The sequence below is a fragment of the Aythya marila genome, assembly GCF_965140915.1.
Source record: "Aythya marila genome assembly, chromosome: 5".
NCBI lineage: Eukaryota > Metazoa > Chordata > Aves > Anseriformes > Anatidae > Aythya > Aythya marila.
This window is the reverse complement of record NC_139046.1, coordinates 37,700,622-37,728,374: the sequence shown is the minus strand read 5'-3', so window position 1 is coordinate 37,728,374 and position 27,753 is coordinate 37,700,622. Positions and strand designations below refer to the sequence as shown.

The 27,753-nt window shown below is 39.3% G+C and overlaps 1 protein-coding gene across 13 annotated transcripts in view; it reads left to right on the top strand.

Annotated features, from left to right (window-relative positions):
- The window catches only part of GPHN (gephyrin), a 281,858-nt gene extending 270,463 nt beyond the window's left edge, over positions 1 to 11,395 (top strand). For 12 of the 13 annotated variants that reach the window (XM_082761966.1, XM_082761976.1, XM_082761972.1 and 9 more), the window contains 6 exons: positions 2,983 to 3,070; positions 5,150 to 5,223; positions 6,444 to 6,508; positions 7,742 to 7,845; positions 9,083 to 9,179; positions 10,375 to 11,394. In XM_082761966.1, the coding sequence (XP_082618092.1) occupies positions 2,983 to 3,070; positions 5,150 to 5,223; positions 6,444 to 6,508; positions 7,742 to 7,845; positions 9,083 to 9,179; positions 10,375 to 10,508 (562 nt within the window). In that variant the 3' untranslated portion in view covers positions 10,509 to 11,394. Of the gene's footprint in view, positions 1 to 2,982; positions 3,071 to 5,149; positions 5,224 to 6,443; positions 6,509 to 7,741; positions 7,846 to 9,082; positions 9,180 to 10,374 lie in introns of all 13 variants that reach the window. The other variant, XM_082761973.1, reaches the window with a different exon arrangement.
- Positions 11,396 to 27,753: the final 16,358 nt, after the last annotated feature.

The window sequence follows — 27,753 nt, the reverse complement described above, 5'->3', positions numbered from 1 at the left end:
TGGCAAAAGAAAGAAGCCTGCTACAAGGACAAGGGAGGAAATCCTGTAAATCTTTCCTTCAGAATGAAAACAAAACTAGTGTAATCATTCAGTTTATTATTATGTTTCTATCATAGCTTTCATTTGGAGGAATTATCTTTCAATTTGGAGGAATGGCATGTAATAAAAAAACTCCATGATGAACTATCTTCAGTGGTATGCTACTGTCATAAACAAAGTTGTGAACTGAGCCCTCCCCTGCTCTGAGACTGGGCTTATTTTGTTTTGTTTTGTTTTTTCCTTTGGCAAGAAATATTATGTTTTATAAATATATATATTCAGTATATAAAATAAATAGTTTCAGTATATAAATAAGTGCATTTCCATTCTATTTAACAGTAGTTATATATAGACTTGTTTGCTTTTTACTGTTCCTTCTGTTATTCTCAAACCACAACCAAAAGCAAGCATGCTTCATAATCCAGAATTAGAATCTCCTCAGACAAGTGGTCTTGCTGCCTATGAATAACCTTTAAATAATTAAGCAAGATAAAATGAAACAGCCTGAAGCAAGCACCAGATAAGATCCTCACCTGCATCGCAACATAATGAGGAAACTACACTGAAAGCAGTCTTAGCCTACAAATAATGGCACGAACATCTGTCATCACGGTTCAGCAAGGCTTATATCCACCTGTGTAATAAATGCATGTTCCCTGCGGCATTCCAGCCTGCACCCTTGTTCGCAAGTATTAAGGAAGACTTAGATGCTGAGCGACTTCTGTTACAAACTATAATAATCGTAAGCAATGTCTTACTGCATACAGGTTGCTTCTTAGACCATCAATATGAAACAATTGGTTCTGAAGAAGACACAACTACAGCCAACAACAGACTTGTTTTTTCTTCTAGCCTTCACAACTAATGAAAACCCATGCTGTTTTTTTGAACAAAATGATCCTGAGATTTCAGAAGGGGCAGCTGAGAAAATGTCTCTGTGTCCTAAAGGACAAAGAAGCAGATGGTTGTGTTTGAGTTTTATAATCTCCCCTCCACACACCCCCCGCAAAAAAAAAGTAGCCATTCATTTGTAGGCTAGTTAGAGTATCCAAGATATGCACTACCATAAAACAACTTGCCACTTACGACCTCACATGAGTCTTGGAGTCACACCTCGGTATGTGCAGCCACTGCTTCCATTAAAACATGGCAATATTTAATTATAGCTGATTGATTACAGCCTGTGCTGTGGTATCAGTAATGTGCTTTTCTTTCTGCTGTAATTTGTTGCCTACCTCTTACAAAGCAGTATGACCTCAAGAGTGACTGTAATCCAACATAAACACAAAAGTTGTGCAGGTTAACCACACTGTCTGATGCCAAAGAGGATGCTGCATCAGTCACTGGAAATGGTGGAGAAGGGGTCCTGGAGTCTTTCTGCCTGGAAGGCAACCAGGGTGGAGGTCACTTGGAGGGCTCTCTGCTGGATAGATGGGGAGTGTGCAGGGTTGCATGCACCTGAATTATCCACTCACTGAGGGAATGCAGTTGTCTTTGTGTTACATAAAATGTAGTGCACCCAGCAAGAAGTAATGCTAACTGCTGCTGAAATCATATTTCACCAAGCCATGGGCAAAGACAGGATTCTCAGAGGAAAGGATTTCTCTTTCTGAGGCCTTTTGGAACACACAAATTCTGCTAGTCTCTGAAAGGTCAAAGAGGACTTGCACAGTATTTCTGATTTTCCTTTTTCCAGTTCAAACCCCAAAATAACTGCATGTATTTTTTAGTGACATATAGCAGAAGTTCCCAAAGTATAGCCAACATGCCATTTGCAGCATGAGGGGCCTTGATAATCCATTTTAATATGTTTTGTAATTGTAGTGTAACACTTAACTGAGGTCCTGTAGTCTGGATGAATTCCTTTATACAGTTACTAGCATTATTACTAATTCTTTGAACAGCCTTCCGGGAAGGAATAGCCTCCCATAAAAATAACTTTCAGAATTCTTAAAGGAAAAAGATAGTGTTGAAGGAACATTACATAGAGTCCTAGCAATTGGTTAGCTCCTGGTCAGGTCACAAATGTTAAATGCAAACTATGCATTTAATGAATTGAAAATTGTTTTGGATTCCTTTAGTATTCTTGTATAATTTGTGTTACCGAGTCCCAACACTGTGTGCCTTTAAGCTCTATGTTAGCATCAACACTGCTGTTAGGCAGAGGATGGCTACTTCAAAATTACAATTCCTGCTTAGATCTTAAAGAAAAGAGAGAGATTTAAGACCCCAAAATTGAAAGTATACTCAGTTGCCATCTTTCACCTTTACAATTACACTCTTTTTTACGGAGGAACACGACAACTCCTTATACACTATTTCTCATGAAGGTAAATAGACACTTGAACAGGACGGATTGTGGTTGTTCAAGATGAAGTGCATGTACAGCTGTCTTTGCTGCAATGGCATCTAACAGAGAAGTTAAACAAAGGATTTGATACCACTTTTCACTGATGGAAGTTTGAAGTGGAGCCTTACCCCCATTTTTGCACACATCAAAAAAGTCAGACAGGTAGTAGTGCAGCCTGCTTAGAGGCCAGTAGTTCTCATGTGTCTGGTCTCTCTACATAGCCCTGTTGGTTCACCTAACTCATAATTTGTATTGCTACAAACTGTGCAAGTGGTACACTTTTATAGACTTGTGTTGGTGTTCTTCAGTCCCAGCCTAAAGCATCCTTCCATTCAGGTTGCCACCTTTTAGATTGAAAGGTGGCAACCTGTGTGATGTCTACTTAATGAGACTTCAATTCTTGAGTTGAACAGAGCAGTGTGGAGCCTTCAGAGGGAAAAAATCTCAGTTGTATCCTAGTTGTAACTACTTTTTCAAGTGTGTGTGTATGTGTGTGTATATATACATCTATATTTGTGCACACGGGTGCTTACTTATGCTGTAACTCTTAATAGTTCCATGCCACTAATCTGCTTGCCTGTTCTTTTCTGTAGCCCAGATGATTTACTGAATGCACTGAATGAGGGTATCAGTCGTGCTGATGTGATCATTACATCAGGAGGCGTATCTATGGGGGAAAAGGTATGCTAAATTTAAGTATGACTCCTAAAATATGTATTTCAAGCCAGAGTTTGTCATCAGAGCTTCTGCCTTTGTATTAATGTTTATTAATAAGGGATCTTACTTCTTTTTGTACACTTCAGTGTGAATTAAGTAAGAAAAAAGCCATCAGTGCTGTCCTCATTTACTTTGTTCTTATTATAGTAGATGTAGTACAACAGGGAAGATTCTAATTCTAGATGTGAGTGATTTGCATTTTTTTTTATTTAAGGAATTAGTTGTATAGTTATGATAACAAAGGTGATTGGTTAATAGCACATAAAGACAACAGACTTCTTTCTATTCTTAGAGTAGGTAAAATGTAGGCAGAATAAAGCTACTTTGCAAGTACTGTGAAAAGCAGCTGAGTATATAAATAGCTCTTTCTTACTCAGCAGATCTGTTTCCTGTATGTGCCAGAGCTATATCTGTTACAAAAATAGTCTGATCACATTTTACACCTGATAGTCCTACAGAGGCAATACATACGAGACACAGTGAGCTGATATATTTGCCTTTTGAATCATTAACAGAATTGTTGATTGAGTTCCTGTTGGTAATCCCTGTGCCAAAACCATCAAAGAAAATAGGGATACAAAGATGCTGGTGGGGCGTAGATGAACCTGCAGGACATTTATTAATCATGACTTATGCGAAGGAAAACTCAGATTACTTTTTGATCCCAGGCTGAATCTGTGAGTTTGGCAGGTAAAACAAACATCTCTCCTTTTATAACTAACAGATACTAAAGACAGTCATTAGGAGATGACAAGCATCAGTACTGTTTTTGTCACTTTTCTGAGTAGAAATCATATTGTTGGATACATCATGGAAATGGATAACAAGTTAAACCAGAGCCAATTACTTTCAATTCCATTATTCTCCTCCGTATTCATAGAAAAATACTCAAGGACAAGTGCTGATCTGTAAATTGGGAGTGTAGTAACGTAGTAAATTGGGACATTGTACAGACATGGGAACTCTAGGAAGTGACTAAACTGCTGAATGGTCTTACAGGCATTTATGCATTCTGGCTAACTTCTCTGTAGCCTGAATTTTAGGCAACAGCATAAAGTCAATAGGCTCTGTATTCCACTGACAGTTCTACCTCTGATACTGAGCTTTTAGCAGGTTTAATGAAATAACTGAGCATCTAAAAATTAAATGGCAAGTAAAAATGTGGTTAATGCAATCAATAATCAATAAGTGAGAACTCATGCCTGGCTGAAAAAAAATTGCTGCTTTCCAAGTATTTGAACAAAAGAGAGTGAGAGAGGTGGGAAAACTGCAAGGGAGCTTTAGATTTACTGCTTCTAAAGTCTGTCTTAACAGTTGATTGTTACATCCTGTGTCTTAAGTCTCACTAAACACAACAGACAGGATACTACATCTTTGAACACAGCAATTTTCAGTAAAGACTGAACAAGTAATTCCAATTTTTGTGATAACTGGATCGATTACGTTTATCCAGAAGCATTTAACTTGAACTAATGCACAAGCCACCTACAGTTTTTCCGTTCTGAGAAACTTAGGACAGTTAAACCTGAACACTGTGAATTAGACCATGTCCCCAAGAAATTACAATAATTACAGTATCCTGAAAAACTATGATTTCTACAGTCTTGATTTCAAAAGTACTAGGAGATCTCTAAGTCTGCCTCTAGATAGCTTCTGTGGCAAAAGTTAAATAGCTTGATGATTTGAAGGCTTAACTTTGAATCATAAAGGTCGTTTTTTTCCTATCTTTTACATAAAGAATGTTCTAGTAATAGGTATTTGTGGGGTCCTCTTAAGATTCCAATGCTGCAGCTGACTTTTAAGTAAATATATTAGTATGTCTTTGTGGAGTCAGGTTTGGCACCTAAAATCAGTTTGTTCTTCACCCCTTCGTTTTGAAAATACTTTCTTTCAAATACTGGAAATTCCCCATTGGACCATAGCACTTTCAGGATATAACAAGTCTTTCATCTTCACTTGATATTAATTAATTGCTTTGAACACTTAGATGATATAAGCCACTTTGATGTTACTTAATTGATTTTCTTTTTTTAATTTAAACAGGACTATCTTAAACAGGTGCTGGATATTGATCTTCATGCACAGATTCACTTTGGCAGAGTTTTTATGAAACCAGGGTAAGAAATCTTTTTAATGAGGTAGCATGGATTGAGGCCATATTTGGCCAAATATAAGTGCTATCTAAGTGCTTCAGTAGATTCCAGTTTTCCAAATACATTATAAACCACGTGGTAGATACATATGGGAAAAAAGCGAAGTCCATCCTATTCATATTAGTTATCATGTTTATAGGTGAAATTAAACACAGAGATTACTTTTTATCAGTAACAGGTATTTCTCAACAACTGCTGCAAATCAGGAGCTAGCATACTTTAAGCATGTCCATAATCTTCACTGTGATCACAGCTAAGATACTGACATTTGTGTAAAATACCTGGGAAATACAGGGACATCTAATTGCTGTTTTGTTTAACAATCATCTAACTGCACTTCAAAATTTACATAGGTCATACCACTATAAGCAAACAATTTATTGGGAAAGATGAAATGGCAACTAATTTAGAAAGTTTTATTTATTATAGTATGGATTTGGAGGTCTGGCACACAGTTCCTGTTATGTTAGGGACATTTTAAAACAAAAACATCAAACACCAGCTTCCCCTGGTAAAATATGATACTGATTAGTCCTAGCAGATAGAAAATTAGGCAGTAATGATCAAAGTGTGGCAAATCTCCCAGGTACTGCTGAGTAGATGATAGTTGTTAGCTCAAGATGAAGCCAAGGAACTTAGCCTAATCACTGCTCCTATGAAGTATCATCTCTAATGTTTGAAAGGATTGTATTAACATATATAGAAAACTTTTTTAACATGAGTCCCTTTTCTTTGCTAGCCACAGTCTTGAATCATCACATTTCTGTCTTATTTATATAACTGTAACAGGCCCGATAACGAGTCACAGAAGTCTGAATTTGTTCATCTGTAGACTATCTAGCATTTGCTGCTCCAAAACACTGCTCCATTGTCAATATTGCTGTAGACACGGGAGTAAAGGGAACTAGTCACTAATCTTATAAAAAAAAAAAAAAATGGAGAGCCATCTATAGAAAACAAATACAGCTCTGTTACTGTTAAATTTTGGTGTTATTTCTTTGTTATTTGGTTACTTGCATGAAGACAGGATACTAGATTTTTGTTTACTAATTCAGCTACTTTCAGATGGTTTGTCACCAGAAACAAAATCATCATTTTTTTATTTTCTAAATATTATAAATAATAACATAATAAGGTTCAGTCAAAGTCCAGTGCAGATCATAAATAGCTTTCCTTTTCCATAGCCTGCCAACAACTTTTGCAACTCTGGATATTGATGGCGTAAGAAAAATAATCTTTGCGCTCCCAGGTAAGATGTTTTGTGAATTACTTTTGTTGCCAAGCACAGTTGACAAGATATGAAACAATACCATGTCTGGTGTTCCTGCTTCCATCCTCAGAATGTGCTGGTGTACAGACCTTACAATTTTTTCCATCCAACAATTCCTTTGGGTTTTGTAAATACACTCTGCAGGGGTGTTTGTTTGTTTGTTTGTTTTTCCCATAGCTCCCTTCACCTTCCCAATAGAGATTCTGTGCATGTAGGTCAGTGCATCCACTCTGAAGTACTGAAAGACCTACAGAGGGCCAAGGAACACAATATCACAGAAGGAAGGTTGTTTTGTTATCCTTGTAGTTTGGAACCAAAAGAGGGCAGCATTGCTTTACCTCCTGCATGCTGGGTCGCCATGAGAAAGCTCAGAATAAATTATTTCTTTGGGAATCTAGCTATAAATCTGTCCTCCTAAGTTAGGAAAAATGTATTTTATTCTTACTGCTCTGGCTTTGCATGGATTTCTGACAACAAGGAATCTTATTCTTGATAAGCTAGTGGTGTTCAGAAGTCTCTCAAGTTTTTTCTCTCGTTTCTCTCTCTTGCTGCAGTTGGTTTTTTTTTTGTTTGATTGTTTGTTTTTCCAGGAGAGAGATATCAGGGTATCTGTTGTCATGTTATGTATTTTATAATTGTCGCCTAAGGCAGGCCAGACGTGGAAGACAAGTAGTGTTTAACAGAAGTTGGTCAAACACCTCTTCTGTGTGTCAAAATAAACCTTACAAGTCAGTAGAATTCTCCTAAGCAGTTGTACTAAAGCTTTTTGCCACTCCGTTAGGGAATAGCAAGTTATTTAATATTACCTATTCTTCCATAGGTCATGGAAACCTTAATCATGAATCAGGCACCAGATCAGCTTGGACCTACATGTATGCCTGTACACAATAAACACTGCCCCTGCCGCAGACAAAACTAGATGTAAGAAGAAAGGCAGCAGAGGAATAGAGGCAAATGGCAAGGCCTGAGGAACATGGGGCAGTAGTGCTCAGAGCAGGATTTAGCACAACATTAGCCAAAGAGCAAAGACATTAGCTTTGAGCAGTTTTACTTGCCACATGCTGCTTCAGACTTAAGTGGGAAGTTTCCTGTACATAGCATGAAAAGCTCCTTGGAATCCTTTAGGGTGCAATTGCTATAAAAACCGGAGATTGCCTTCACAGAGTAAGTCAAGAAAAAGGGTGTCACTACCAGCTGTTCTTTAACCTACAGGCAATCCTGTGTCAGCTGTTGTCACCTGCAATCTCTTCGTTGTTCCTGCACTGAGGAAAATGCAGGGTATTCTGGATCCTCGGCCCACCATTATCAAAGCCAGGGTAAGAAGCTTGTCTTGTATTTAAAAAGTCTCTCAAGTTGTTGAAACACATCTCTTTGAGTTCTGAAAGACTGTCTTGTTTGGGAAATCAGAACACTAGGCTAATTGACAAATTGAAAGAAGTTCACAGAAAACAGAGGTTCAGTATGAAGCTGTTAATGTTAATATTCAGTCCCGTAATTCCTAAGAGTGAAATGGCCATGTAATGGAGCAAGATGTACACAGGCAGCCATTTGCCAGTCAGGCAGGAAGGGTTATTTTGCTGTATAAAAAATACATTCGTTTTAACCTGTGATAAAAAAATGTAGAGTAATCTGGTAATACCAGTTATGTAATTTTGTGTTGCTAATAGAAAATGCAAATTTGAACACCTTTCTGTTCTTGAATTGATTATTTATATATGTAATCTACAGGATCCCCACTCTAAGTAATTTAAGTCCTTTAAACTATTCATGCCACTCTTATAAAAAATTGTGGATATAGTAACTCTGTTTAATATAGATTCAAGGCATATTATTATAGTGTGTTATTCTACTATTTTTGCTTGAAAGAAGGTATCAAAGAACAGATTACCTTTTACAGTTTTCCTAGTCTTCCTGTCTGTGCGCAGACATTTCTCTTGCAGGGTATCCCTTGTGTCTCTCTTATACGCTTCCTCAGCAGCCTGTTTTTTCCCTTATCTCATGTCTAAAGTATTGGAAAACAGACAGAAATTTGTAGCATTCCAGTTTTGAGGAATATGATCCTCAAACACAACACTCACTTTTGCATGCCTTTTCCAATATGCTTCAATTAAATTGCATTGTGAGTGATACCTTGTGTGTCTTTTTGTTTCAAAGACTGGTCATTTCCCTTTTGTCAGGGCTAGCAGGTTTTTGAATGTGAATAAAAGTTTTAGCTTTACACAACGTAAGCCAGAGACCAGAAGTGATAAAGATTTTTTCCAGAGAGATAGTATCTTTGAACTCGTGTAAAAGAACAGCTTTGGAATATTTCACTTAATGCTTGCAGACTCCATCATACTCTTTGATATTATAATATCATAGTTGTATTTCCCTTAAATACTGCAGTCTTTACATCCTACAGCTTTTGATCTTGCACCAGGCACCATGTGGCCTGGAAATGCAAGTTTTTAGAAGACTATTATTAAGGAAAAAGATTGAACAGATGATTCCATTATCTTAGACAGTGATATCTTAATGCATGACATTTTCATCCTTTCTTTGCTGCTTCTACAGTTATCATGTGATGTGAAATTGGACCCCCGCCCAGAATATCATCGGTGCATACTGACTTGGCATCACCAAGAACCACTACCTTGGGCACAGAGTACAGGTTAGTGCCCAGTCACACAGACTAACAGACACGCTCACGGGTCCTATTATTCCTTCACGTGTGTTTAAAAATAACCAAGCGCATGCACATGTATTTTCATATAACCTTTCTTACACAGACTGATTTGCTCACTTGTGCACATGCATGTTCACAGTCATTTAATTCATTCATGGTATTGAAATTCAGTCATGGTATGACTCGCCAACTTAAAGTTAAAACCTTCTTTATCAGAATAATCTGCCTTTATACATACACAAAACACACTTGTATGTTTGCATATATGCACACATTCCTTTTTGTAAATACTCATCCATGCTCGCTTGTACTCACAGGCACATTACTCTTTGTGCATGTACTAAACAAACATGGGTTGGGGCATAGTTAGAAACATTTCAAATAAAAGAAGTGTGATTCTAGCAGAACTGGAAAAGCAGAAGAAACATCAGTGGCAGTATATATTCTCTTAAAGCAGACTAAGACTTTTGTTAGTCTTGTTTGCCATCTAGGGATGCTTCTGGATACTCAGCTGCAGTTGAGGTAAATAGTACATTTGAATGCTTTTTCTGTGTTGTTATATGCCACTTCTTTCTTTACGCAAGGAGACTGTCTGGAATGATTTTCCTGTCAATCCAAAAGTTTGAAAACCAAGAAATTAATGGGCATGAGTTCCTACTGCATTTTATTTTTTTTTTGTCACTACAACCAATACTATACTGCTTATCTCCAGGGTATATTGTATAGCTCAGTGTCCTGAAGAAACCCATTCTTTTGAGTTGGTATATTAAAAACATTCTAGACTGTGCTGCTTTTGGTCTCTGTACAATCTGAACTAGATACACAAACTGAAAAATTAAGTAATTTTGATAGAATTAGAAATTCCAACAGAAAAGCAATTAGCAGTTTACTACAAGATATGAAGTACAGATAAAGACTTAAGGGGAAAAAATGTGGAAGGCTGGATAGGAAAGTAATCAGCAAGGGAATGAGTGTTTTGAGAACCAGAACGATAGGAGGATGACTATTTTTCTACATAGTTCTCCGTTCCTTTCTACCTTTGAGCAGCTAAATCTCAGCTCTGTGAATAAGTTAGTAACACGAGTATCTGTAAGAACAGCTCTTGTTCCCTGCCTGGTGTGTTGCAGCATTTGAAACTAACTGAAAAACTAATTGATCTTTTTCTCTGACTCTTCTGTAGGGAATCAGATGAGCAGTCGTCTGATGAGTATGCGCAGTGCCAATGGACTGTTGATGCTACCTCCAAAGACAGAGCAGTATGTGGAGCTTCACAAGGGGGAGGTGGTGGATGTCATGGTCATTGGAAGGCTATGATGTCACCAGCAAGAGCGAAGCTTTGATGCATGTCCACATATCATTGACTGTATCCTGTAATATGCAACGGCACAGCTAGTTTTTCTGATTTGGATAAAAGTTGATCAGTATAGTCAACATCTTGAATTATATTTCAAATGGAATTTAAATAAATACCTTTTAAAAAAATCTTTAAAAAGAAATCTTAATGAAGAAATTTATTCTGATTATATCAAAGCAACTTTTTCCTTTCCTTGCAATTGCTTTGTGTGTTCAATGCTAGTTCTAATAGCGGTAGCTTTTAGTAGACAGCAGTAGGTGCCTGCAGAACTTGTGTTTTTTCTCATCTTTAAGATACAACTACTTATGCTCTTAAAACAAGGCTGTCTGCTTATTTATACTAGCGTAGACAACACTTGGATTTCCCTTATCAGTATGCTTCATAACCGCTTCACAGAGAGCTTCTGCTTGTTCTTTATCTTGTATCTCGTGTTGATGTGCACAGTGCCAAAAGCGGAGTGGCTGCACTGGGAACCCAATGAAGCCCCGAGGTTTCCTCACCTCGCTGCGCGTTCAGGGATCTCTCTTGTCCCGGCAGCCACCCAGCTCAGTACTCTTGGGCAGTAACTGGATACCTTTTATTTCAACAAACAAAAAATTGCTTCCTTAAGTGCTGACAGCCTTTTTAACCAATACATTTAAAAATGTACAGAACTAAAAACTAAAAAAAATCAAAGACTGATCTTGTACAGATATTAGTGTTACCAGCATTCGTGTGGAAATTAAATGAGCAAAGAAATAAAACTAATGTTAAACAACTCTGTACCATAACATTTTCTGTAATGATATTGAAACTTAAATGAATAAAAAAAATCCTCAATCATTATTTAAAATTTCACCTGTTTAGCCTTGTTGTTTGAACAAAAAAAAAAAAAGTGTTTTAAGAGGGTATTTTGGGGTGGGGGAAGAGGAGAGGAAGGAAGGGAAATAGTAAACAGAATCTAGAGCCTTCCATAATGTACAATATATCACGGGCAGACTGAAAATGCAGAGTGAGCTCTCTCAAACTCATCTCCCACGGGAAGCAGCATTTGGTGGAGGGTTTTACAATTGGACCCAGCAAAGCTGATGATTTTTTTTTTTTTCCTGTTTAAATTGTGTAGCATTTACAAGCAGCTCTTGTGCTGCTTTGTGTGGAATTTGATAGAGCTTTCACTTTCTTTTTCTGAGGTTCTCCTTTTGATACTGGGACTGTTCAGCCCTTGCCAGATTTCATGTTTCATCTGTGATTAAAATCGTATCAGTGCCATACTGCACCTTGCTTCCTGGAGTTCTTGGGTCAAATGCTATCCCATCAACTCCATCCATGAAGTCAGAACTTTTGCATGTAGTATTGTTGGAGGACTTAGTCAGGAACAAGGACACAGAAAACTGTGTTTAAGTCCTGACAGCCACAGTGGATCAGAGCTGTAGTTCTACAATAACTGGAGAAGGTATCCCCGAGGCTGATTTTAAGACCTAACTCTGCCATGTAACAGCCTGAATACTCCCTGCACAGGCCGTTACAAACTTAGAAAGCAGGTAGGTGGGCATACACCACGTTCAAAGGTACTCCAGGGAATGATCTTTCAGAAAAATATTAATATAAATTGCTGATCATATTTCTTTGTTCTGGACTACATGTCCACACTTGTTATCTCTCTATATAGCAGCAGGATGGCATCAAGTTAAATTCATGAATGCCTGTATTTACTGTACCAATATTGTAAACCACAGCAGTAACGGGAGAGGAAAGTTTAACTCATCTCTGAGAAATAAGGTACAACATGGCCTATTTTAAGCAAAAGGATTATTACATGGAGAGGCAGGTGACCTATTCTCTGTAAACACCAGTGATAGGACCCGCGGGAATGGTGTTAAGCTGAGGCAGGGAAAGGCTGGACATCAGGAAGAGGTTCTTCACCGACAGGGTGGTTGCACACTGGAACAGGCTCCCCAGTGAAGTAGTCACTGCACCAAGCCTGTCTGAATTTAAAAGCACTTGGACTGTGCAGTTAGTCACATGGTCTAAACTTTTGGGTAGACCTGTGCGGTGCCAGGAGTTGGACTTGGTGATCCTTATGGGTCCCTTCCAACTCGGGCTATTCTATAATTCTATAGCTTGGGGTTATTACAGGCCAATAGTAGGCAGCATGTACAGTGAAAAATAGGAAATTTATAAAGGACATCAGTAACGATAATATGAGAGATTGTTCATACAATTGGAAATGCTAGAGAAAGATGAAAGAGAGACATATGGAAACTTATCTGCAATATCTTGGGTCTGGCTGCCATTAAAACCATTACTAAATACAAGTGTGGCTGAGAAGAATTGACAGTATGCTGTGTATGATGCATGGCTCCATTTAAACCGTATCTTGGCATCATAACACCCACCATTGTAACAAATAAAGCATTTAGAGGTTAAAACAATCAAGATTTTTTTTTCAAATCACTGCTAATATAAACTGTTTTAGCCACCCTGCTGTGTTTTGTAATGCTCTTTGCCCAGTGTTCAAGGTTTTATGCAAGAAAACGAACTTTGCAGTTTCTGAGAGGCACACACACACACCAAAGCCTTTGTTAACACTGAAATCAATAGAAGTATGTTGGAGAGGTAACTCTGGGAGCAGTTTAAATCATTATTACAACTATGTCTCAGTTATCAAGCCTAACAGCTGAAGAATTTGGCTTAATTGTTGTAATAAAAATGAATACAAATGTGACAGATAAATTGGAATCCCTTTTTTACTTTTAACATTCCCAAATTGCTGTTGGTTGGCAGCTTCCGAAAAAGACATCAAAGACAAAAAGGTCTTCAAGTATGTGGGTACTTTGATTCAAGGACTGAGACTTGCAAATGGAAACATTTTAAGGAGTATTTTCTCTATTTTCACTTCTCTAGATAAGGCTTTAGCATTGTCAAAGTAGCAACATAATGAGAAGTGATGCCAACAAAGACTGAAGGCTGGTATTCCAACATTTGTATTTTTCTTCTTTTCACATTTTTCTTCAGCACCCATCCATGGGAATTATCTTGTGTAGAAACACGTAGTGGGCCTTCTGAGTCCCATTCATCCAGCTGGGGGAATCCTACAATGACCTACAAACAACTTTTGTGCCCTGGTCAGCTGATACCAAAACTTTGACTGTACCCTTGGATGTGAAATACCATACAAAAAATTGGCTGTATTTGATCAGATAAATAGAAGTATACAGTGGCCTTTTCTAAATACTAATTTCAAGACCTTAATTACAGAAATTACAACATTAATTCTATCTTGATATTAAAATATGCTAGACATGAAATGTCTTTGATCTCTGGGTAGTTATTAGAGAGCTGTGTGACTCCAGAGATTACTAATTAACATGGAATCTTTAGCCTTTTTGATTCTGAAGCTGAAGGGTTACACTTAAAAAGATATTACAACATGGGTTACATTTAAGGACATCATACAACTGGAATGGCTTTGCAATTCTGTCTTTGCCCTCCCCACCCTCCTGCTCTGCGCTGAGTGCTGAAGCTTGTCTCTTTCGACACGTCTCAGTCCAGAAGTGCTACTTGCCTTGGGGCCAGTAAAGGTGGTCTCCAGGCCACAGACAGCCTGCACAGAAGTTCCCAGTGGAATGACAGGATCCACCATTTCCACCCAGTTCCCTTGGTTCAACATCTGTCAGTGTTACAATGGTGCGTGCCTGCCTTGTTGCCTTGGTTTGGAAGCAATATTAAGGGCCTGCCTGATTTGTGCTTGAGAAAGTTCCTCAGGTTTCCTTCTGCCAGCACTTGCCAGGCAGGAACTACATCTGGAAGCTGAGACTTGACAGTAAGACATCATATTTTGGAGATCAGGTACCAGACTAAGACGATGCAGCACTTCATTATGTTCTAATACTTAGCTTCTCAAAACCAGCACTGTCACCTGAGCAGTTTGTGAGGTTTTGTGTTAGGTAAGAAAAATACACACTAACACAAAACAGAAGAAATATACCACAGCTGTGTTTTCTTACAACAGCACTGAGGTATTTCCAGGTACCTGTATTTACAGTTCACAAAGAAAACAATCAAAGGAATGGTCAGATACCAAAAAGCAGTTAAGTATTGGTTAGTGCTGATGGCACATTTCTCAGGAAGTGCAGAAAGCAGTCAAGTTGAATAGATGGTTTAAAGGTAGAGTCTATATCTTGGATGCATTTTTTGGCATATTTGCATATACAGCTTTGTGCTTCCCATGGTAGGTGGGACAGTATTAAATGAGGAGTCAGACACCGATTCAGGCTATGTCATCAAGCAATACATTGGTCTGGCATGTAATAATCCTTACAGTCTTCCTCTTATCTGAAGGGAAAATAAGAATAGGAAAGAATAGGGTAGATGTTGAAATTCAGTGCACAAAACTTGCCAAAAAAATCTATTTTTTTACTTTGCATGAAATTTGAAACTAGCTTTTAATACCAGAAGAGAAGCATGAAGATTGTCTGTCATTTATGCTGACACTTTCGAAAAAAAATCTGGTATACTTTTATCCCAAATAGATTCAGGAATATATCCCCAAACTAATATTCCTTTTGTGAGGTTATTTTAAGTATTTCCCAATATTCCTGGGCAGAAACTCTGCTTAGGTGCCTTGTATCTGTGGCAGTCTCTTTTCTGAAGCTAGTTCATTGGTCTTATGCCCAGGAAAAAGCTAAAGAAGACTTCAGCACCACAGGTTAGATGGGGAAGGACATTTCTGGATGTAGTCAATGAAAGCAGAGACATTTCTAGGAGAGGGGGACAACAAAGTGGTCAAAGTCACAGCTACAAAAAGAAAGTAAACGGGGTTGTAGTGGGGAGAACCACAGCAGCTGATAGTTAAAGCAGCAATATCTGTGTTGAGAAGAGGCAAGGCATAATTTCCCACAGCAGTATTTGGTCAGTATGATGCAATTAAGTGTTAACCTCATGATGAAGAACATGATCTCTACTAACTAACTACAGAATGGTCTGGCAACCTCTTCACCTTTCCAAAGCCAGCCAGTTTCCACAGAAAAAAAACACAGTATTCGCTGTGCCTTCAACACAATACTGTCAGTAGCTTCATTTCTGTTTACTCAAAGTGCAAAAACAACATTGTTGTTTCTTCTGCTTTCTTTTATTTATTTATTTATTTTCTGTTGTGGATTTTTCAACCTTGATCTTTGTTTTCTAGTAAGTATATCCCAGCCTCCACCCAGAAAGGTGAGTCTCCACGCTGGATTTAAACTGTGTATTGAAATGCAGGCACTTCCTGGCTAATTCATGGTGAAAAAAAAGCCTATGGGTTTTGGAAATATTAACCTCATGACATGCTGCTAGCTGCATGTTTTCTGAAAGGGCTTAGTGACTCATATCCAGCATTAGAGTAAGACTTTCCCTGTGCATTCATGCCATATTGCACACAAGCTGACAAAGCTCTTGGAATATAAAGCTTCAGAGGGCAATGCACAGATGCTCAGTGGCTCTAGCTGTCAGACTGGTCTGGCTGGGATTACTGGTTCCTCACAGCACTGCATGGTGACTTCCAGCATGCTTTATCTCTCTACAAGAACTTCTGCATTTGCATGGGCTTGGGTTTAAAAATACAGACAGCAAACTTAATTCTTGCAGAGGTAATTACAAACAAACCTGAGGATTGGTTGTGTGCCAGTAACTCTACACAAACATAGCAGAGAAAGCAAATGCGCTAACATGATCCTGATAACCAGTGACTTGAAACTAGAATTAAACTAACTTCAAGGAGAGTGTAAGAGAAGAGTTTTCCAGAAGAAAAGCATACAGCTATGCAAAAACTACCTTACAAACAGCAGCAGGGGAAGACTCCAAAATCCTGATTTACTCTTTTTGTCGGTACTGGATACTGCCAGATTATAACAATCATATCCTGATGCATTTCTATCTATAAAAAGAAATCATATTTGTCCAAGAGCTAGATGAAATATGAAAATGTCTTAAAATAGCGGATTGGGCCTAAGAGAAATTGGATCAAGATGAAATAATCTGAACACAAATTATAAATCCAGTGAAGCCACCAATATAAACAGTACTGAAGTGTTACCAGACAGTGGAATAACAAAAAAACTGTCCCACCCAACTGAGAAGAAAGCATGCAAAGTAGCCTTCCTCAGTACCTGACTTTCTCCTTGTGGATTTTATTGTGACCTGAGATGGTCTGAAGGGATGCCATTATCAAACACACACCTAAAAGATCAGCAGGGCAAATGAGAGCTAGCACATCAAGGATGTAAAGCTTTTCAAGAACAGCACAGTATTACTGACCGGTCTGACAAGAGCATTTACTAACCAGATGCTTGTCTGTGGTGGCAAAGTGAATGATCACTTCATCATTTTGAAAGGTTGTGCTGTTTGGCCCACCAAATGGGATCCAACTCTGCAGCGATGTGCAGACCAGGCACTAAGCCAGGAGCAGCCACCCTAATGTTTGCAAACAACTTTCTACACCAGCAATGGCTGTTTCAAGCAGAGAAGACAGCTTTTGTGGAAACACTCAAGAAACTGCCAAGAGAGAGGCGACATAACACCAGAAATCCCTGTGCTGTGCCGTCTGTGAGATTTTAGGGGGGGAAAAAAAAGCCTTCCCCCTGAAAAAAAAAAAATAATAAAAAAAATAAAAAAAAATGATACATCCTCCAAACACTCCTCCAGTACCCACAGTGTTTGGTACAAGAAGTCCCACAGCTTAACAGTGTGAAGCATTATCTCCTCTGTTTTGTTCTGCATCTGCCACCTCCTAGTTTCATTTGATGCCTCTTAGTTTTCATGCTGGACTGAGTAACAAGAAGCCACCCTCACATTGCCACCCACAGATTTGTAAACAGCTCTCATCTGGATTAAGAATCCTATTCTATGTATGCTGCCCTTTGTGTGTGGTCATGCTCCATCTCAAAGGGCCCATAAATTGGATCATCCCTGCTGCATGTCTTTGAACCCTCTTAAGTTTTACTTTAATCTTTCTGAGACAAGAAGACCAGAACTGCATGCAGTAGTAAAAGGCATAACTGTCTTTTATAACAGCACAATAATGACTTCTATTCTTCTCTGTTTCCTAATATTAATTTTTGTTTTTCAGTGCTTCTGACCAATGTGTTTTTATAGATCTTAAAATTCAGATAACCTTAAAGTCTCACTCTTAATTGGTTGCGGTCAACCCAGAAAAAGTAATTGTAGCTGACAGTTTAGGAAAATATTTTCCTCATACGCATCATTTGATTTTTATCAGTATTGAATTTCCTCAGCTGTTTTAACACATTTTCACTCAATTTCGAGCAATTCATCTGCAGTTCTTTGTAGCTTTGTCTTTAAAAATATATTAAGATATATTAGAAAAGGGATGAATGGTGAACTGATAGAGCCTGTTGACAATACTAAGATATTTGTAGTACTAAATATCTTTACTAGCTGAAATCTTTTGGACTGTTTCTCCAAGGAACTTCTGTACCCCAAGAAGAGGGCTTTTGGCCCTTTTCTTTTTTCTTGGCGCTTTGGGTGTGAGGAGATGGGACAACAGGTATTTTAATCCATATTTGCTACTTCCTAATCTTTCACTCTTTCAGGGGAGACAGGAGCTCAGGAAAACTTAGGGCAACCCTAACATCTAACAAAAGGACATCCGTAAGTATCCATGTTACCCTGGAGCCCATATATGCAGCTACCATGCTGCTGTTGCATTATGCTGGAGAGCTGCCAGCTGATCTAATAAATCCTACCTAAGGCAATAGCACTCTCGTCCACACATGGAGAAGTTGCAGTGAAAAAATAAATAAATTAAATTAAATTAAAAATAATTAAAAAAAAAAAAAACAGGGCTTAATATTTTCCCATAGCTGTGCTGTATTTGGATGAGGTTCCTGGATCAGACAGATCCATGGTAAATCCTGGTGGGAAACCTGTTGGGATGTGGCTCTGTGGAGCCCGCTGGCAGGTGAGTGTGCTGTGCCTGGGGGAGATTTGTGCACAGGGACCTGAGCCAGCTGGTTGTGGTGCACTGTGCCTTTCTGAAAGCACAACCTGCTGGGGCTTTTGGGTCAGTGCTACATAGCTGGTCGTCACTGAAGATGTCAAGTAATTCAAATGAATGGCCTGAGAGCTACTAATCCACCAGTCTTTTGGGGGGAGATGGTCACATGGAGGTGCAATGCTATTTGAACCCATCTAAATAAAAGATGGTTAGCTGGCACTGTACATCCATGAGTGGCTTTCTGCAATTTTCTGCTGGCCAAATCTAATCAATTTGCCCAATGTGCTATAAAAAACAGCAACCAAAGCAGAAGACAGGATTTAGTATGCTGTTGGCAGCCTGTGTTGCTAGGGAGCCATGCAGCTGCCTTCTCATTACCTGGTGTTTCTTCTGAGGTGGTGGCTAGGGTTAGATTAAAATAAAAATAACAAAATAACAGTCCTGTCTTGGGGTGTGTGTTGAACAGAACACAGACAAAGGAGAACAGAGAAGATGGCAGGTGAGAGAACCTAAATAACACCATGCACCAGCTACTCTCAGGTCCATCACAGGAGCCTTCAGCATGTCAAAGGTCCATTTCCACAAGCCCAGAGGACCACATGGGGCAAAATGGCAAGTGGGAACCCAAATTATGGACAGGAGGGCTGTCACAGGAGAGCCTCAGCCCCTGCACAAGTGTGAAACCCACCAACTCGAGGCAATTGGAGAGCTCTCGCAATCAGTTTTCAGACTATCTGGAGACTACACCTAGGGGTGTAGGACATATTAAAGGAAGCAGAGAAGAACTTTTTAGGATTGCACAAGATTTTTGGTATGTTTAGGGGAGGAACCAGCGATGGTGAAAAGGATGGGTGTAGTGGTTTTGGGGAGGAACAAATGTAGGAAAATAGAGGGATAAAGGGATAAAAAAAAAAGCCAGTCAAGTATAAACAGGTACACTTGTTTGGCCTTGCCCAGTCACCACACTCTGTCCTGTCTTATTCAATGTCATTTCTTTTCCTGGGTGAGGAAGAGGTGAGGAGCTAGCTACTGGGGGAGCAGAGGAATCCCAGCTGGAGAGACCATGGGGTCTGTGGGACAAGTGAGACCCATTTCAGGGGTATGGGGGAGCTGAGTGAGGAGTCTCTACCAACACGAGCGGGACTGCATCCTTGGTGCCTCAAATGTCCAGGTGCAAGCAACTGAGGAGACCAGGATCCAGGGGCCAGCTATGGGGCAGGCTGGGTGTCTGAGCCCTGCCACTGGAGGGATCAATACTGCACATATGTCTGCATTTCCCAGTACCAGCCTTCATACCAATCAGCCAGAGAGGGGCACTGGGCACAGCTAGAGAGGCCATTGGTACTGTCTGTGTGTAACTGCTCTATATATACATGCTGTATATGTGAGTTTGTATTTCACCTATTGGGAATATATGCTTGGCCTTACTGTTGGTGGAAGCAAGGGGCATGGAGCTGCAGCAGTCTCACTTCTGCCAAGCTACCAGATTCACCCCACACCCTGTACCCTAAAATATGATACAAAATTTGTCTTAAAAAAATGATGGCAATATCTTTTTTAATAGCCAGACCAGTGGCTAAAGAACTGGGAGTGAAAATCCTAGTCAACACATTAGAGCAAGGCACGATGCAGTCACCTGAGCTAGCTAGCACTGTGCCAGCACATGCACCTGGCACAACAGAGCATCCTATGGCAATACTGTCTTAGGTCTAAAAGTGTTATTATCCTGCATTACAAGAGTCCTTGTAACTATACTGCTGCCTAACACAGTCTTAGCTCAGACTCTCTTTCCTCTGGTATCTTCATACCACATATACATAGTCCAAAAAAGTGCCAAGTGTGCATGTGTATTTGGGGTAGGTGGACAAGACTTGAACCTTCCCTGGTTTAGGCAAGAGCTGTGAGCACTTGACTGTGGAATCACTGTCCTCCAGCTCAGTTGCTCACCTGTGGTGGTGTTTAGAATTGTATTTCTATTGTCTAGAGATGGAAAGACAATTCAGTTTTGGAAAAATGTTTTCTTGTTGTTGTTAGTGATAGCGCAACTATTTATCCTTCTCTATCCTTGTAAAATCCAGCCAGTAAAGCAAAGCATCACTGTCTTCCACACCAGAGCAGTGTTGTTTTGTATAGCAGAGAGAACAGAAAGCATTTGTGCCGGACACTGCTGTGTCAGTGCACAGTACTACCAGACAGTCAGGAAACTATCTTAGTGGGTCTTAACTAGGCAAACAGTAGATGTGTACCTATGCAAAGGAGGCTGCAAAGAAGATTGCACAATAATTCCTCAAACTGACAGACAGCATAGTTCTCATTTTGTAACATCGATACTGCTTTAACCAGCCTGGTGCTTAATCATGGCCTGAACCCTTGTCCAATCACCAGGCTCAGTTGGAAGCAGAAGTGTTATCACATAGGGTGAAAAAAAAAAAAAAAAAAAAAAAAGAAGGAGATAGTATCGACAGCGTCACATGTTGATTGGAACACCTTCTAACTGAAAAAAAGGTTATTCCAGCAAAAGAATGTATATAGAGAAGCTAAAACCTAAAAAACAGGGCAAGCTGTGAATACAAACACCATTTTACATTGTCTCATTTACACTCTGGGCTTGTGCCAGGGCCCTGAGCACACCAACAGGCCTTAATTGCTCTGATCAGCCTCAGCTGGCATCTCCACCCCACACCTCCTACCCGTAAATTTGAGAATTATATTTAAGCCTTGGCCTGAGACCTTAGTCCTTCTTACAGCTAGGCAATAGGTACATCTATCTACAGAGCTGACTCTGGGGTGGACTTCTTTAGGCACCTATTGCAGTCCTGTCTCCAGCTCTTTTTCCTTCTGCTGACTGTGCTCCTGGGACAGAAGAAGTGTGATGTGTGAATGCTCAGCCTGTTCTCTTTGGATCCTGCAGGTTTGGAGGACTGTGCCCTGGCTGTTGATGGCAATGCTTCTGCTGAGGTTATCGTTAGCTCCCAGCTTATCATCATCCCCTACAGAGCAGACCCAGTCTTGTTGTTCCCTGACAGCCTGCACTGAGCAGATTATATCCATACAAAAATCTCTGCAGCTCTTGTGTACTCAACTTGTTCATGTTGAAGGTAAAGCCACACTACTTGTTACCACTGTGCCCTGATTCAACCAAGAAATGGAATTGCTGCCAAGACTAGTGAGAGCACAAAACAAACGATGTATTGTGATGCCAGCAGTGATGGAGCTGAGTTCTTCCCATCCAACCTGCCTGTTTATTATGACAGAACTTGCTGGCTCGCATACAGGCATTCATGCATCACATCTCTTCGTATCATCAGGCATTGAAGAAACTCAAGAAGGGAAACCGTGTCATCAAGACTGTGCCTGATGCTGCCAATCATGGGTTTCTAGACCTGGGAGAATTCCAGTAGGCTCCGCAGAAGGGACTAGCACATGTGTCCTCTCTTTCTGTGGACGTACTCGTCTAGCTATGCAATGAATTTTCCTAAGTGAAAAAAGGTATGAATGGGAAGTAGAAGTCTACTACTGGATTTTAAAAAGACAGGCAGGATATTTCTGGTCTTTTTTGGCATTCTGCCAGTCACTGAACAGTCTTGAACAAATCATTTAACTTTTATATCTACTAGGGCTAATAGCTTATTATCTGTCCATTAAAGATTTGTGAAACATAATTAATGACTAGCCTTGACTCTTTTTTTTTTTTTTTTTTCCCCCCCCCCCCCACTGTGAGTCAATTAATATTATGTTAGTCTCCAGCTTTTGTGTTAAAGTCTTCCTGGTCAGCTGCTGGAGAATTTCTGCTTTACAGCATCTCTGAAGTCCTGCCATCTTCTTGACTCTGTGAAAACAGATGTGATCCAAGAGGCACAAAGACAGAACTCACCATCCCAGAATAGTACTGAGAACAACCCAAGGGTTTCTATTGTTATTTGCAAAGCATGTCACTATACTAATGTAGGAAAAAAAAGTGTTTTGTTTGTTTTTTAAAAAGAGGACTCCAGAACTGTGAAAAAGCCCTACTAAGTTCTCCTTTGTATTTCAGATCGTATGGTCTTAAAAATATGTGTGTTGAGGGCAAAGCTTCTGCTCTTTAGTAATATAATGAAAGATATCAGAAGAATGTGTATTTTTTTCATAACATCCATTTTTTCAACATAGAAGGCTTCTTATATTTTCCTTTTAATGTGTAAATTTATTTTTGTTTTGTAGATAGGCAAAATGAGTACTGAGTTTGATTTTAGGACCATCATTTCAAGTCAGACATCCATCATGGGTGACCTTCGGCAACTTCTTAGCCAAGGAGAATATGCTCCTTTTACATCTGCTCCCATGTTTGAAAGCAAGTTTGTTCAGGTAAAAAAAAAATCATTCAAATGAAATTATTTTGCATGCTCGAGATAAAATTGATCAAATAGATTACCTTTTTTTCCCCTCTCACAGCTGAAGAGTTATTCATTCATTCCTACCATCCTTATTCTTGTTTAATACACACATGGGTGTTTCCCTCCTCGTACAGACTTATTTTGGTCTCACTTTACAGACAATGGTCCAGCAACAGCAATGCTGAAAATCTGAAGAGGGCAAAGAGTGTTTTTGCCCTTCTTTGTTAGTCCCTTACGTCTTCCAGTAGCAACAGTTAAGACTATTCACCTATTTTCTGATTCTGTGCTAGTTCATTAAGGTTGTTTAGCCATTAACTTTAGTTCAGGCTAACATAAATGGCAGCTACCCTTCCTCAGGCACCTCCTTCCTTTCAGTATCTGTGTAGGTGATTTCCCAACCTTGCCAATCACTTACCCTAAACACCAGCCAAAGAACCCTGCACAACTCCAACAATAGTCTAAATACCTACAATATTACATTCACAGCATGTCTAAAATGTGAATTCTACTTGCATGATGGACCTCAACAGAGATTTTCATAGGATTTTATTACCTCACTGTAATAATTGCAACATCCTTTGCTCTTGCCTTGATTAATTCAATCTTGCATTGCTTATACACATGCAGAATGCTAATTAGCTGCTAGTCCCTATTTTCAAGGTACTTGATTGATCTCTGCTTTATTTATCAAGCCCCATTTACTATCAAGGAGTCTGCTGCCCTAAACAAGCAGCCTGAGAAAACAGCTTCAACACTAACTCACATTCAAATGTAAATTTTTTTGCCTTTGATCTCTTTTTTACATTGTCTCTCACACTTAAGAGAGTTTCTACTAGATATCCACTACATAAATACACTTGTTGTCCCTCAAATTCCTTCCTAGAACACACCTTTTTTTTGCTGCCTATCAAAGCCAAACCCTGACAGTGGTAGAAAACATGATTTGATCATGTTATCTTATTTTACTTCCTTAAATTTTCTCATCTATCTTTTTCTGTAATTTCATGTCTTATACAGAAGTTATCTGGGATCTTTTTCTACCCTGTGTTTTTACCACACCTAGCAGGATCCTGCTTCAGAATGAGGTCTCATTAATATCACAGTAATGCTGACAAAGACAAATCAACAGAACAGAGTGCCTCTTCCACCATGTTTACACTAAGAGAAATTCAAGTTAATGGTACTCAGGACTTTTCTTACATCAGCAGTCAGATACACAGTAATGAGGACTAGACAAGTACCAGTGATTTCTAGTCCTCCTTTATCCTTGTTTAACTTCCTCTCTTTTCACTCATGTATTCCTGTCTCATTATTTTATACTCTCCTCTCTCTTCACCACTCCATTACTTAAGTTCTAGGACTCCCAGGCTAAAGCACCATGAAATATATATCTTATAGTGTCTGAGAGGTCTTGTGGCAAATGTCAGTGTTGAATTTGTTGTTATTGTTCAGGTTAACCGAAGAGGGGAGACAATGAATATCCATAAGCAGCCTACCTGTGTCACCATCGGCATCTGTGCTACCAATCCCAGTTCACCAATGCCCTATGGGATGCTGCTAGCACACACAGTGCCTGTATCCCCACAGGAAAGTGTGACAAATTTCCAGAAATTCTCAGAGCGGTCATCCCAATTGGAACAGTTAGCACTTAGCAGGTGAGTGAGCACTAAGTCCTCGAAGAGTAAATAAAAACATGAATGTATTTCTCCTTTCTGTATGGTGTTTTCTTTCTTTTACAGGTCAGATTATTAACAGACCTCACATTTGCACCCTTTCTCCCAGTGCAAACACAGTGAAGTTAGGAGGATCACTGAAGTTGAAGTACACACCTTTAGGCCCCGCTCTAGTCATCATTTCAGGCCAATGCTACCACACAGACAGATGATGACTGGCAATACTTAATAAGCCTTTTTCTAAATCTATCAGAAGCTGACAACTGATGGGAAGATTGGAGGTGCAGCATTGTCAGGGAACAAAGCAGTAGAATAAAGGCATTGTAAAGAAGCTGATATTCTGTGCCTCCCTTTTGTGCATTTCTGCTCAGCATTTCTTCCATAGTCAGATAGAGCCACATAAAGAAGAGTGTCCAGATCCACTCCACAGATTTTTCCTGCTCCAGTCTCTCACTTCCAATCTTACCCTATATTTAGGCTTAACAAACACAGTATCTTCTTTGGGACAAGTTGCTACTTGTACTTGATGATGAGTTTCCTTTTTTTTTTTTTTCCTTACAGGTTCTTGCCCTTGAAGTTTGTGGAACTCTCTGTCCACAGCACAGACAACCATCAACTCATGTTAAAATTAGTAAATGGACGTTCCTATTACCTAGAGCTCTGTGCCCCACCAGACCAGCAACACCGCCTATTCCAGCACTGGTTGCAGCTCATCTCTCTCCTGAAACCTCAAAAAAATCCTAGCAATGCCAACATTAACATAAGATGCAAGGATTCTGTCACAAGTCATGAGAAAGATCCCAGCCCAAACAATTCATCAGAAAATGTGAGTCTTTGGCAAATAGATATCAAACCTTCAAGCTAAACAGAAAGTATAATCTGTGCCAATATGATTTATTATCACTCAAGTCAAAGCTTTTGTGTGCTTTGAGGGACCTACAGTTCTGTTTATCAAAATAGCTGTCCCGTTGTAAACTACCTACAGAATTCTGGGCAAAAATAGTGATAATACTGGGTGCACCATAACTCCGCTACAATTGTAAGAATCAGTAAATAGCATACTACGTATTGTTCAGTGTTTAGTTTTTCCTCACAGTCATTGATGTGTTCTTAAATGGATCTTTGGAGCCGAATTCAACCACCCACTGAAAAAAAAAAAAAAAAAAAAAAAAAACACAGAGAAAGATGGGCATGGCACAGCTGAGACCCATGCAGGGACAGATAAATAATGAGCAAAGAAGGCAAGGATATTTGATCCATATAAAGCAAAGAAAGAAAAAAATATTAAAGGAAATGCTACAGTGGACTGCCAGATGAAGGCAGCTATTTGCTGAATATTCAGTGGATAGGGGATTAATGTATAGGAAATTATTTCATCACAAAGTTCCAGATGTGCTGATCAGCTCTGTGCAAATTATTTTTAATGTCTGTTGCTACTGTGTCTGTTAATCTTTCCTTTTTTTCTTCTAGAGGGCCAACCCACAAGATTTGCCTAATCCCAAAACAGAGGAAGAAGTTGTTCCCAAACAAACCACCTCCAACCAAGTTCCCCTCTCAGTTAGTGTGGGTCCCACAGAAAACAGTGGAAGGGAAGAGGTAGCAGCCTTTGCCAGCCCCCTGGAAGCAACCAGGCAAGAAATCCCCATGCAGTCAAAGAATATAGACCCTCTGGATACAATAATGAGTAAAAGCAAAGAGAAGAGGAAAAGTAGGTAGGTGTGGTTGGGAAACGATTCTGATGTACTTGGTTTCTGCTGCTGAACATGCAAAGTAAAATGTGTTGTTTTGTCTTCAGAAAATACATTATTGCGACACCTTTTCAGAGTTATTGGGATTTTCCTGATGTTCTAAATGGACTGGAAAGCTGAAGAGTACAGCACGGGGTTTCCAAGTCTCCAGACTTCGGCTTCTCAAATGTTCAGGTTCTTTCAAAAGTCTGTTCCTGTGTGCCTGCACTTCAAAGCAAGGCTTACTACATCATTTAGCAATGCATATTTCTACTACAAACAGAGTTTAAAATAGCATCTATTTGAAACTGGTACACAACAAGATTTTTAGGACAAGGTGTTTTTTTTCTGAGTTTGTTGGCAATAGCATCACATTTTTTTCCTGACCTTTTTTTTTATTTTTTTATTTTTAGGATCGACAAAACAAAGCTAAAAAAAGAAAAAAAATCACAACCTTCAGGTATGAGTTCTTCCAATGTTTACTCACTTCTCCATTGCTATTCCTACTTCAACAATAGATGAGAGAAGCTGAAACTTCATGAACTGGGAGCTGTGTTGAACACATGTTCCTATGCCCATGTTACCAATAGCTCAGCACTTGTACAGACATATTTTTAGAAAGTACCTTGTGCTCAGTCCCTGTTCTGATCACACCTCACCTTGCAGGATTTGGTGTCAGATTTCTTCTAGAAATGCCTTGACACTTGACTTATTTGGCTGATGTCAGCTGTGCAACATCACTGCAAAAATCAGATGAAATACGATATGGTGGAAAGGGTCAGAAAGCTGCATGCGTAGGCATTGCTAAGAGGTAGTGTTGGCCCATACTTCCTCTTTTGGTGTACTGTAAGGCTTCCCAAAAGCCCATAGCTGAGCATAAATTTACCTCCAGACAGTGTGTCTGCATTGTCTTCAACCATGAGGTCAGGACCCATGTTCCTAGCAAAACGGGCACTCTCCACATCATAAGGGATTAACATTAGTGTCCTTTTTTATATCCTGCATTTCTGCACATATCTCTACAGAACATCCGTCTGGGACAAGCAAGCATCTGAAAGGCAGTCTATATTCCTGCTCACAGTTCCCTGTATTCAAAATTCTCTGTTTCTTGTCAGTGATTCAACACTGTTTCCTATGCCTGCCAAGGCACAAAAAAAATGAAGCCGCTTACCTTACTGATGCCCCTTACCTTGTGTCTAAACTCATAATCAATCTGCATGTGAGTGAATCACTCTCTTGAACAAAACTTTTTACGGTCTTCCTCTATGTACTTCTCCATTTTTCTAAGTCACAAAAGTTTTAATTATCTCTTGTCCAATCAACCTCATTTTTGTGTGTGTGAACATGATGCTACTGCATGCTCCTCTTTGTAGCTGGTTGGTGGATTGCATGTAATTCCTTGTCCTAGTCAGATGCAATTCCCATTGTTCTCTCTTTTTCAGTTATCATTTTTGTTTCTT